This window comes from Xiphophorus hellerii, chromosome 21 (assembly GCF_003331165.1).
Source record: "Xiphophorus hellerii strain 12219 chromosome 21, Xiphophorus_hellerii-4.1, whole genome shotgun sequence".
NCBI classification, from domain to species: Eukaryota; Metazoa; Chordata; class Actinopteri; order Cyprinodontiformes; family Poeciliidae; genus Xiphophorus; species Xiphophorus hellerii.
This window is the reverse complement of record NC_045692.1, coordinates 3,283,562-3,295,428: the sequence shown is the minus strand read 5'-3', so window position 1 is coordinate 3,295,428 and position 11,867 is coordinate 3,283,562. Positions and strand designations below refer to the sequence as shown.

General features: G+C 42.9%; 1 protein-coding gene across 1 annotated transcript in view; it reads left to right on the top strand.

Annotated features, from left to right (window-relative positions):
• Window positions 1–11,867, top strand: part of sspo (SCO-spondin) — an 82,905-nt gene that overhangs the window by 17,731 nt on the left and 53,307 nt on the right. Inside the window, exons 30-51 of the mRNA XM_032552126.1 lie at window positions 47–168; window positions 1,775–2,008; window positions 3,675–3,772; window positions 3,988–4,219; window positions 4,316–4,468; window positions 5,139–5,276; window positions 5,393–5,575; window positions 5,880–6,030; window positions 6,262–6,421; window positions 7,382–7,430; window positions 8,061–8,162; window positions 8,245–8,372; window positions 8,564–8,684; window positions 8,831–8,958; window positions 9,044–9,185; window positions 9,274–9,444; window positions 10,123–10,300; window positions 10,389–10,464; window positions 10,758–10,779; window positions 10,863–10,983; window positions 11,408–11,621; window positions 11,717–11,858. Of these exons, the coding sequence (XP_032408017.1) occupies window positions 47–168; window positions 1,775–2,008; window positions 3,675–3,772; window positions 3,988–4,219; window positions 4,316–4,468; window positions 5,139–5,276; window positions 5,393–5,575; window positions 5,880–6,030; window positions 6,262–6,421; window positions 7,382–7,430; window positions 8,061–8,162; window positions 8,245–8,372; window positions 8,564–8,684; window positions 8,831–8,958; window positions 9,044–9,185; window positions 9,274–9,444; window positions 10,123–10,300; window positions 10,389–10,464; window positions 10,758–10,779; window positions 10,863–10,983; window positions 11,408–11,621; window positions 11,717–11,858 (3,065 nt within the window). The remainder of the gene's footprint in view (window positions 1–46; window positions 169–1,774; window positions 2,009–3,674; window positions 3,773–3,987; window positions 4,220–4,315; window positions 4,469–5,138; window positions 5,277–5,392; window positions 5,576–5,879; window positions 6,031–6,261; window positions 6,422–7,381; window positions 7,431–8,060; window positions 8,163–8,244; window positions 8,373–8,563; window positions 8,685–8,830; window positions 8,959–9,043; window positions 9,186–9,273; window positions 9,445–10,122; window positions 10,301–10,388; window positions 10,465–10,757; window positions 10,780–10,862; window positions 10,984–11,407; window positions 11,622–11,716; window positions 11,859–11,867) is intronic.

The window sequence follows — 11,867 nt, the reverse complement described above, 5'->3', positions numbered from 1 at the left end:
TTATTCTGGTCTTTTAAGGATCTCATCCAGAATCTCTGATTTGCAGGTGTGTGTGCTCACCAGGAGAGTTTCAGTGTCCCGACGATCGGTGTGTCCCTGCACACACACTCTGTGATGGACACAGAGACTGTCCTTCAGGAACAGATGAAGCTGTCTGCCCAAGGAAAGGTGAACAGCAACATTCTAATGTCTAGTCTACAGACAAGACAATGCTCAACGCTGGCTGTGTGGCAATTAGCTTGCACAAGAAAAAAGACCTGGAATAGATGCAGAACAATGCAGTCAATGCTTGATTAGTTCATATACTTCAGTTTTTAACTTCTTTAATTCTTAAGCTAACTTTTGGGTAACCTTTTTGGAAGCATCAACAAGTCTGAATAAAACAGAAAAGGAACCTCAAACTCTGTCTTAGTGCATCAGCCACCAACCGGACACAGCTGGTTTGGCTTGTTTGATCAAAAGTATGACACATGGCTGACACTGCTAATGTGCATACCCCTTTAAAAGCGTTGAAAAAAAGCTTCATTTTTCTCTGTTCTTACCTCATGTCCTTTTAAACTATATATTCTGGTCTCTTAAATTTAAGTGACCCAACATGTCGTGTGTTTTCTTGGCATTGCAGTGACCTGTGCTCCCCATCAGTTTGCCTGCAGCGATGGCTCATGCGTTGCCAAAACGAAGCTGTGCGATGGAACAGCGGACTGTCCGGACCGAGACGATGAGAACAGAACCAGCTGCTACTCTGGAATCACTCCGTCACCTGTCACGCCATCTTCAGGTAATAAATGATCTTAAATAAATAACTGTTAGAAATAATGGCTAAAGAAATCAATTAAGTATTATTACTCTTTAAGGTGGTACTCATCTTCTATCCATCCATCCATCCATTTTCTGTTCACCCTTTGTCTCTAATGGGGTCGGGAGGGTTGCTGGTGCCTATCTCCAGCTACGTTCCGGGCGAGAGGCGGGGTGCACCCTGGACAGGTTGCCAGTCTGTCGCAGGGCAACACAGAGACATACAGGACAAACAACCATTCACCCACACACTCACATCTAGGGAGAATTTAGAGAGAGAGACCAATTAACCTGACAGTCATGTTTTTGGACTGTGGGAGGAAGCCGGAGTACCCGAAGAGTACCCACGCATGCACAGGGAGAACATGCAAACTCCATGCAGAAAGACCCCGGCCGGGAATCGAACCCAGGACCTTCTTGCTGCAAGGCAACAGTTCTGGATGTGCAGCCATACTCATCTTTAAGTTTTTAAAGTTCTCCTCATGTCATCATCCAGTTTGTAGAAAATGGACAATACCTGATAAACAGTGGGTTCTTGTTTGTTACAGCCAATAATTGTTACAATTGTAATTCTTTTTTCCCTCATATGTTTACAGCTGTTGTTTGACTGTGAAGGTCTTCCACAGACCGGCTGTTGATCTCTCTCCTGGCACTGGCCTGAATGTCGATCATACCAACACAGAAAAAACAATCTCTGTTATTCTTTCACACCTTCTTCTTTAAATTTTCAGAGTAGAGAGTTCCAAAACCAAAATACTACAGGTTGTAGGCAGGAGTGACGGTCTGAGACATGCCCTGAAATACTTTTTGAAAGTTCATTCAACGAGTCCTGGCTCTTTCCAAATGTTTACTGAATCCTAATCTGACAGAAAGTGATATATCTGCAAAGAATCAGACTTCTGTGCATCTCTAAAGGGACCTTATTGACATCTTCCAAGATAAATGTCAAGTTTTGTCATTGAAAGCTCCCTTGGTGCAGTTTGTAGGTCCTATGAGTTGGGTTGTGCCAGCGGGGGGCAGTGTGTGCCTCAGGCGTGGCGTTGTGACGGGGAAACGGACTGCGTGGACGGCAGTGACGAGCAGCAGTGTGCTGCTGCCTGTGGACCGGGCCAGGCGCTCTGCCTCAGTGGGGACCAGTGCGTGGATTACCAGCAGTTCTGTGACGGAACCCCCCACTGCAGAGACTCATCTGATGAGAGCATCAACACCTGCGGTGAGTTTCTAGTGATGCTAGTGTGAGCGCATCGGTTCCACAGAGGAAATGTTTTAACGTTTTGATTAATTGGAAACAAACCATCCGTCTCCCAGGCTCCGTTCGGATACCATCCTGTCCTGGAAGCTTCCCGTGTGACAACCGCACCTGTGTGAACGTGACCCAAGTCTGCAATGGCGTCCCAGACTGCCCACATGGCGAAGATGAGTTGGTGTGTGGTGAGTTCACATTACATGAGGAGAAGAGGGCGATAAAGTGAAGAAAGTGGGGAAGATGAGACAATAGAACATGTTATTTTGCATTGTAGGAACTACCGGATTCGGAGAAACAAGTTAGTTTGGAACCTTAGTAATTTGAAAATGAAATTTGACATTGTTGATTCATTGCAAAAGGATTCAGGAAGCGGAGGATATCAGGCTATATTTGATTTTTTTTTTAAGCAGTGCAAGTTGTATAGTAGGATCTAGTTTTTTTCTTTCTTTTTTTGTTTTGTTTTGTGTCATGTGGTCCACACTCTATACCGGTTGGTGGCAGTAATGCTCACCTAACGTTTTTGCCAACCGCCAATAAATTTCAAGAAGAAAAAAGGGGGTGGGAGGTAGAAGGAAGAAAGATGGCGAGAATTTAAAGAATTTAAAATACAGTGTCTTGCAAAAGTAATACTATTGTTTCTTTTCCATATCCTGTCACCTTACAACCACAAACTCCACTGTATTTTATTGGGGTTTTATGCAACGACTAACACAAAGTTAGATTATACTGATGAAGAAATGCCTAATGATTTAGTTTAGGAAGAAACTAAGATTAAAAATCTAAAGTCTGGCATGCATTTCTATTCAGCCCTCCTAGTCAGGACTTGGTAGAGCCAACATTCGCTCTGATCACAGCTAAACGTCTCTACAGTTATGTTTACCATCGTTGTACATCTTTGAACTGTAATTTTTTACACGTTTCTCTTTTCAAACTTGCTTAAGTTCAGTCAGATTTCTTACCACAGCCTCATTCACAGTTTCTTAACTTAGGTCTAAACCTTAGGCCACAATTTCTACTTCCTAGACCAGGACTTTTTTTGTTTAAAACTTATTTTCTTCCTTCTTGCCATTCTTCCATAAAGACCAAATGTGTGGAGTTAACAATTCTGCAGTGACTCTAGAGTTTCCGCTGATCTTTTGGCTGCTTCTCAGGTTAATGCTCCTCTTATTCTGCTTGTCAGTTTAGATGAACAGCCATTTGGTTGGTCTTCAGTGTACCATCCTCCATTATCAAATAAAGAAGTGACTGTGGATCACATCATCTGAAAATGGAAGCAGTAAGGTGGAAGGTTTATAATTTGCAATAATTTGTCTTGCAGTAAATATCTCCTCAGCTTTCTCTCTGATCTAGGTTCTCTGTTCCTTAATCCTTATGAGGCTCTTTGTTCCCTGATGTTCTCTAACAAACCTATAGACTTTTACAAAACATTTTTATTAATACTGGGATTATTGCAGCCAGCTGTACTCTAAATATCAATTCTAGGACTTCCGAAGGAAGCTCTTATGGCTTGATTTTTTTTTAGGGGTATATGGTTAGGGTTAACCTAACCCTATGTTTATCAGGAGGAAGAAATATGACGGTTGTCAATTGAAACATCTGTTTGCTAAAACGTTGAACATGTTCTTGTTCCAAGATCAAACCGTTTCAGCAGCGCCCCCTAGCAGTCGAAACGTCTCTGCGCCCTGCTCTGAGTTCACCTGTATGGATGGAAGCTGTTTACCATTTAACAGGGTGTGTATCTAACCACCATGTTAACCAGCACTGGCACACAAACTTCTTTTATAAAGTTGGTGATTTGATGAGCAAAATCAGAAAAGAACCATGTATAAGAGTTAAACATCTGTTAAAAATTAAACATTTTTAGACGTTTCAAAATGAAACTTTTTGGATTATGTCAAAAAATTATTGAGAGTGTCTTGATGATGTTCGACATTGTTCTTCAACAGGTGTGTAATGGTGTAGTGGAGTGTCTTGACTCTTCACTAACCCCATCGGGAGGGCCCACAGATGAGCACGGATGTAGGACTTGGGGCTCTTGGGGCCCCTGGAGCTCCTGCAGCGCCTCCTGTGGCTCAGGTACCATGAGCCGGCGGAGATCCTGCTCCCCTGGTGAACCACTTCACCGCTGCCTGGGCCAACACACGCAGAAGCAGCAATGCTTCAACACCACCTGCCCCGGTAAGCAGATGGAGAACAACTATACTTTAGATATTTGTTTTTATTAATTAGATTGAGAGTGAGATGTTATATGGTCGTTGTTTTGCTTGTCCTCAGTGGACGGTCAGTGGTTGCCATGGAGCAGCTGGTCCAGCTGTTCCAGTGGTTGCGGTGGGGTTCAGGTGAGGCTCAGAGACTGCAGTCCTCCTCGCTATGGAGGTCGGCGCTGTTCCCAGCTCCCCGGACCTTCTAACATCTCCACGGAGATCAGTAAGGACTCAGCTATCAACATACAGCTCACAGGACTTATATTTGTGGATGTGATTTAGATTTCCTCTATTATCCTGATGAAAATCACATTTGTTTATTCATGACATCAAATGCCAAGATCATTTTAAGAAATGTAGACGTTACCAGCTTGTCTTCAAAGTGTCTGGTTGAGCTGTGAAAGTCTGTGCAGGTGACTTAATTAATGTCTGCAGATTTACAACAATGAACCATTTCCACAAAGTGGCATCTGCATTTATCACATTAAAGCTTTATTTTTCCTGGGAAAATGAAAGCAAAGCACTCGCTGGTAGAACAGATAAAAATGCCAAGCCCCCAAAAAGAAAAAAAGAAAAAGATTTAGAGTAACTTTTAAAATGAGTTATATTATTATATGTTTAGTATGCTTTTAGAATGTGCTGTATTATATATACAGTATGTGCAGTTCTTGATCTGTTTGGGTCACACTATTCAAAAGACATCACCTACTCAACCCAAGGGAGCATTTGACTCCTAAAATGCATTTTCCATGTATTTCTGTGTAACATAAAAACATTCAAGGTTTTGCAGAAAGTGTCTAGTATTAGTATTGCAACAAAAAAAACCCTGACGGTTGGTTTTATGGTCCTACAATCATGGGATCATAACATTAGTTCCACTTCTTGTTCTCCAGAACCATGTCCTGATGATGGCTGCGCTAACACCAGCTGTCCTCCTGGCCTGGTGAGGCGCCGCTGTGCTCCATGTCCCTTCTCCTGCGCTCACATCAGCAGTGGGTCGACCTGTGACCCTGCGACGCCCTGCTTCTCTGGTCGGTTGACACTTTACAGCACAGGAAGACTTTAAATTGTGATTTGAAGTAGTCACGCCTTCAGCCAACTTGGAAACTGTCGCTGTGAATCGTCACATTTCCCTCTTCGCCTTTAGGCTGCTGGTGCCCCGAAGGCCAAGTGATGAGCCACACACAGCAGTGTGTGTCACCCGGAGAGTGTGTGTGTGAGGTGGCCGGTGTTCGCTACTGGCCGGGTCAGCAGATGAAAGTGGACTGTGATCTCTGTGTGTGTGAGAAGGGAAGGCCTCAGAGGTGTCGGCCCAACCCAGACTGCTCAGGTGGGATACACGCCCCCACACGCGTTTGTTTCTCTGTTTGCAGAGATTTCCAATTGACTTCCATTCACTTCCTTCTTCATCTTACCCTAACCTTAACCCGAACCCTTACCAGTACATGCCTAACCATAAACCTAACCAAAAGTCAGTTCACACTTTAGTCCTAAACCTGACCCCTGACCCAAAACCAGCACTTCCTCTAGTGGTACCAAAGTCTGGTCCCCACAATGTAATATGAGTTAGGAAAGTGTGTAAACACATGATCCATTCTGTTCTGATCCCACACGTCTGTTTCTGACCTCCTTAGTGCACTGCGGCTGGTCATCATGGTCTGAGTGGGGAGAGTGTTTGGGCCCCTGTGGGGTCCAGAGTGTCCAGTGGTCATTCCGGAGCCCCAATAATCCAACCAAGCATGGGGATGGGAGAGTGTGCAGAGGGATTTACAAAAAGGCTCGCCGGTAGGAATCATCCATTTCACTTTCTGTTATTTTATATCCTTTGCATGATGTTTGTATGAATAATTCATCAATATCAGAGCCATCACTTTAGGGCAAATAAAGTCGAGTGAAAACAAACTGTTCTTGGAGATCACCTTCAATCACCGACACCTCTGCTAGCTGCTTCTTGCTGTCCAGCTGGGCATTAATCCGTTGCCACAACGACACTTTGTGTACCGTGTCTGTGTGCAGGTGTCAGACAGAACCATGTGATCAGTGTCGCCATCAGAGTCGATCCCATATAGTTGGAGAAAGATGGAAGGTGGAGCCCTGTCAGTTATGCCACTGTCTTCCCAACCTCACTGTGCAGTGCGCCCTCTACTGTCCATACGCAGTCACTGGGTGCCCTATGGTGAGAGAATATGTGTCAGAGCTACACTGTGTTCATTGTGAGACTGAGCTGAGAATCTTAGTTTTAAGCAAAATTGTACATTGAACATTTTCACCATTGGCTCAGAAATAGTACTTATATTTCTTCTACATTCAAACACATTCACTTAAGTGAATATTATTTCTTTTTCTTTTTTATTAACCTTTATGTGAACCTGAGTCACTGACACTGTGATTACAGGATGTTTCTTTCTACTGAAGCTTCTCGCTTAAGCCAAAGTGAAAAACAAAATACTTTTTCACAGTGCTGTGAAAAATTATTTTCCCTCTTACAGAGTTCCTCTGGTTTTGGTTTGTTGTTTCATTTAAATATTTTAGACCATGAAATATATCTTAACATCATCCAAAGACCAACTAAACCAGGGGTCTCAAACTCCAGTCCTGGAGGGCCATTGCCCTGCAACTTTTAGATGTGCCTCTGCTGCACCACCTGAACAGAATAATTAGGTCATTAAGGCTCTGGAGAACTGATCTACACAAAGAGGAGGTAATGAAGCCGTTTCATTCCAGTGTTTTGTACCTGTGGCACATCTAAAAACTGCAGGACAGCGGCCCTTGAGGACTGGAGTTTGACAGCTGTGAGTTAAGCAAATGCCAAAATTGGTGATTTCACAAAAGCCTTTATACAAACCACATGTAAAATCATGGAATAGCTGTGACTTGATTTACTTAACTGACTCCTGTAGAATCAATAAAAGAACCTGTCTGAGACTTTTTGCCTACTTGGTGGTGTCACACATTTGCAACACATCCTGCTAGGACCGAGCCATTGACGTCTATCTTTAATATTAAGAATTGTTTGATTATCACATTTAGACATAAAAAAAAATAAATTTAAAAATAAAAAATCAAAGAACTCTGAATGGGGACGAACACGTTTTCACAGCACCTCATAAAGCTGTGTATCTTTTTGATTTTTAAGGGTCTAAAGCTCATCAATGGAGAGGGGAACAGGTGCTGCTACTGCCAAGGTAGTTTATCAATATATATATACATACATGTTGTGTATACATATACACATATATTAAATGGAGAATATGGATATTTTCATTGGTCAGTACATGGTTCTGTCTCTTTTTTATTAATTTATATTCAGTTTATTTACAGTGGTTAAATAAGTATTGAACATATATATTTTTCTCATTTTTTAATATTTCTTATGGTTTCACTGACATAAAACGCACACATAGGATTTCTGCAACAACCCAGGAAACCTGGTGGTACAAAGAAAGCAAAGCATATACTCATACACTATCTATTGAGAAATGAACTGTCAACCTAAGACGACCAGACAATTATTAGGAACGGAATAAGAAAGAAAAGGGACAATGACATTAGATCTTAATTTCTGTCCTTATGCAGTGACACACTTTAAGACATAAACCTTTCATCCCAACACACATGGACTATAAATGAATCATCACAGGCAGCATGCGTTCTTCACAGACACGATGTTTCACAAAATGTCCTTCACAGATAATCCACTTTTAAATGTAACATCTTTGTCAAGATAATGAACAGTGTGAGAGAAGAACAAATGTTACATCATTTACTGTTTGATTTTAGACCCTTGAACATAATTTGTTTTTAACGATCTGTAGGGGAAAATGGGACAGCAATGGTAACAGAAACCCCTGGCATTATGACATCCAAACCCAGGGATGTTACTCCTGTAGTACCTACATATCCATTTCCACCTGGAGGTTGGTGTCTTATTTTATACACAGCAAATGTTACAGCACATTACCATTCAGTATATTTAAATAATTCATTCTTCCTGTTAAGATGAGTGTTGGGTTCCTCTGGGTGTCCAGACCCTCCCAGTGTCTAGTTTCACTGCCTCGTCGCACCAGGATGGCCACCCACCCGAAGCAGCACGTCTTCATGGGTGGGACCCCCGTAGAGATCTCCAGGTACTTCACACATTCTTAGCTTTCTCACACCTAACCTGATCAGGATCATCAATCCAGTCTGTATTTAACTTAATCCTTTAAGTCTTAAGCTCTCCTGGAGTAACAAAACATAAATGGTAGGCATTTTATTCACAATCAGATCAAGTCATAAAACCGACACCGGTTATTTTCTGTTTGCCGTTCACATACAGGGCTGGAGTCCAGAGCCAGAGGAGTATAAAGACCTGCCACAAAAGAGACGCGAAGGACAGAGTGTCAACACCCAAAGCCCCTACATACAGATCGACTTACTCAAACCATACAACATCACTGGTAAAGATTCCCACAGGTGCTTTCAAACAACTGAAATGGAAACTGCTAATTCAGTGTCTTGTGTTTAATTCTGTGAACCAGTAGCTTTGTTGTGTGATTATTCCTCGTTCATTTATTAAAATATGTGATGATTGATCTGATTCTAGGTGTGCTGACCCAGGGAGGTGGGGTGTTCGGCACCTTCGTGTCCAGCTTCTATCTCGAGTTCAGCCATGATGGAAAACGTTGGTACACTTACAAGGAGCTTCCTTCTGATGCGCCACCTAGAGCCAAGGTCAAAGATCAAACAACTCAAAACGTTCAAACAGCTTCCACAGTTTCCACGTCATCAAATCAGTGTTTCTCTGCTCTTACTGCAGGTTTTTCTGGGTAACCATGATGATCGAGGCGTGATGGAGAGTAGACTGGAAAGGATAGTGTCGGCTCGGTTTGTTCGACTGTTCCCTCATGACTTCCAGAACAGCATCTACCTTCGGCTGGAGATCATGGGCTGTGGTGATGGTCAGCAGATTGATGACAATGGTGTTTTGCTGATCTTGAATAAAATGGACACATTTTTGTAGAACATTCCTCTTTATCTCCTCTCCAGGTTACCCCAGGTTAACTTTCCCAACCCCTCCTTCACCGGTCACTCTGGGTGAAGGCTGCAGAGAGAGAGAATTCCAGTGTGACAACGGTCGCTGTGTGCCGGCCGGCTCTCTGGGAGTTGTCTGTGACGGAGTCAATGACTGTGGGGACGGATCAGATGAGAAGTACTGCGGTGAGTTATCTGCTCTGATTGGTCTGTGTAAATAATTTCCCATAGTGCACTCTGAACCAGAAAAAGGTGGAGTGTTCCGTTCGTATTGGGGAAAGCTGGAGGTGTATTCTTTACACGCGTAGCTTGAGAAATTGTCTTTTGCTAGAGACAAAAGAGAAATCCTACAACTGCTGAAATCTCACGCTATTCCATTGTTGCTTCAATGGTTCTTAGCGTAGCGGCACCACAGTGCAGTGTGAAAGTAAAAATGTAACAAATGTGGTGATTTTGGTCCCTAATTGAACCGAGTACCGGACTGTCTGGTGTGAAAACGCCCTTAGAAACAAGGTGAGGAGATCAGTTGTCTTCTGGCAGCTTGGAGTAGAATTAGTGATTTTTCTACACTAAAATAAAATCCTTTGGAGGTTTTCAGACCTATCCAGGGGATCTTAAGACATTCTCAAGCAAATTCAAGGAAGTAAATGTTTTGGGTTTTGTTATGAACTTTATCTCTAAAGCCCAATCTCCAATAAGTGGAAGACAGTGAATGAATATTTTTATTGTTCGTTTTGGGTTTAATTCACATTATGTTATTATTTGTCTAACTCAGTTTTGCAAAATGCCTTTTGTAAGTTAAAACAAATGAGCGTTACATTTATTGGACAGTTTCCTGTTATGTGTGTAAAACATCTTTTGCAGGCACCCAACCTTCCTCCACAACCACCACTCCACGCAGCTGTCCCATTGGTCACTTCTCTTGCCCACCACCAGGGGGTTGCATTGAGGCAGACAGGCGTTGTGATGGTATCCCTGACTGTCCTAAAGGAGAAGATGAAAATGGATGCCACCGACATGACATCACTACACAGTCAGACAGGTAAGGAGCGTACTCTTAATCGGATGCTTATATATGTTCACCAAAATCGCTCTTGTTCCTTTTTACAATTTTATTTTCCCACTTGCAGGCCACACACACCCACCCCTTCTCCTCTGAAGACCCCATCAATGGCTGCTGTTTCTCTCTCTACTGCAACACCGACAGTAAGGAAAATGTTTGATGAACATCTGTTCCAACCTAATTGTATTATATTCCCTGTACAATGTAAACCAAATATCAAAACCCACAGTTAACAGTTCTGTCTTGAAATTGAATAAGCTTTAAAAAAAGTGACATTTTCTCCTCAGTATTAAACTTACATCATTGTGGCAATCATGCGGCCACTGCTTCAAACTTTAAAAGACAAAAGATTACAGATGTTGCTGCTGTTTTAGTTTATTATTCGTTCCTTGTTGCTCAAACTAACGTGTTCTAATCTGGATGTATTTATGGAAAGGACGGCGGTCCAGGATACCACAGTAAGTTTCTGTTCTTTCTGAAGAACTTATTTAAATACCTTGAATTTTTCAGTGTTTCCATTAATAAACGTCACATTTTACAGGCCTTTGCTCCTCTGCTCTTGGACTGGAGGATGGCAGGATTCACTACGGCCAGCTGTCCTCATCCTCACAGCGTGAGAACAACCCCGCTGACGCCGGGAGACTAAACATCGTCCCCAACATGTGGGTGATGGCATTCACCTTTGCTAATAGTTTCCTGGTGTTGTTGACAATTAATATTGGGGGTGCACCAATTGTAGTTTTCTGGCCAGTCACTGACCTTTAGAACGTCTGTCTTGCTGATTCCGATTTGGTCGATTGCCAACAGTGGGGTGACTATTGCTACATGCAGATATGACCTTGTGTCAGTCAGCTTTCTGTCACTGCCGAGCAGAAGGGGACAGTGACTGATTTTCAGACCTCTGTGTACGTAGATAAATGGAGACAATCGGATGTTTGTGTATTGGCCGGTCGCCAATCTGACGACCTTTTGGTCGTCAGATGAAGGAAATCGGGGCAGATTGATTGATGGATACCTATTTAAATGATCATTTGAAAACAAGGATTCAAGTGATCAAAATTGCGTATTATTATCTCTTTCCTGCAGTCCAGTTATGGAGCCTGGCTGGAGCCCCCTACCTGGGGACCCCCAGCCATATTTTCAGGTGGATTTCCTGGAGCCCACTTGGGTGTCAGGAGTGGTGACACAGGGAAATGAGCGCATGTGGGGTTACCTCACCAAATATCGCCTGGCCTTTGCCCCCCAGAGCGCCCTCTTCTCAGATTTCACAGCAAATGGAAAGTTTGACGGCCCTGCCAAGGTGTTGGTTGTTTAATACTATGTAACCTATAAATCAATGAGATAAAACTCAAGACTAAGTTTTGTGTAGTACTACATATGATTTTTGTCCTTTAGGTGTTTGAGGTTCGGATGGTGGGCAGGACCCCCGTGACCCGCTGGTTGGGTCGGTTGGTAAGAGCTCGGTACATCAGAATCATCCCTGTGGAGTTCAGGCAAACATTCTACCTTCGTGTGGAGATTCTTGGCTGCAGAGGAGGTAAAGGAC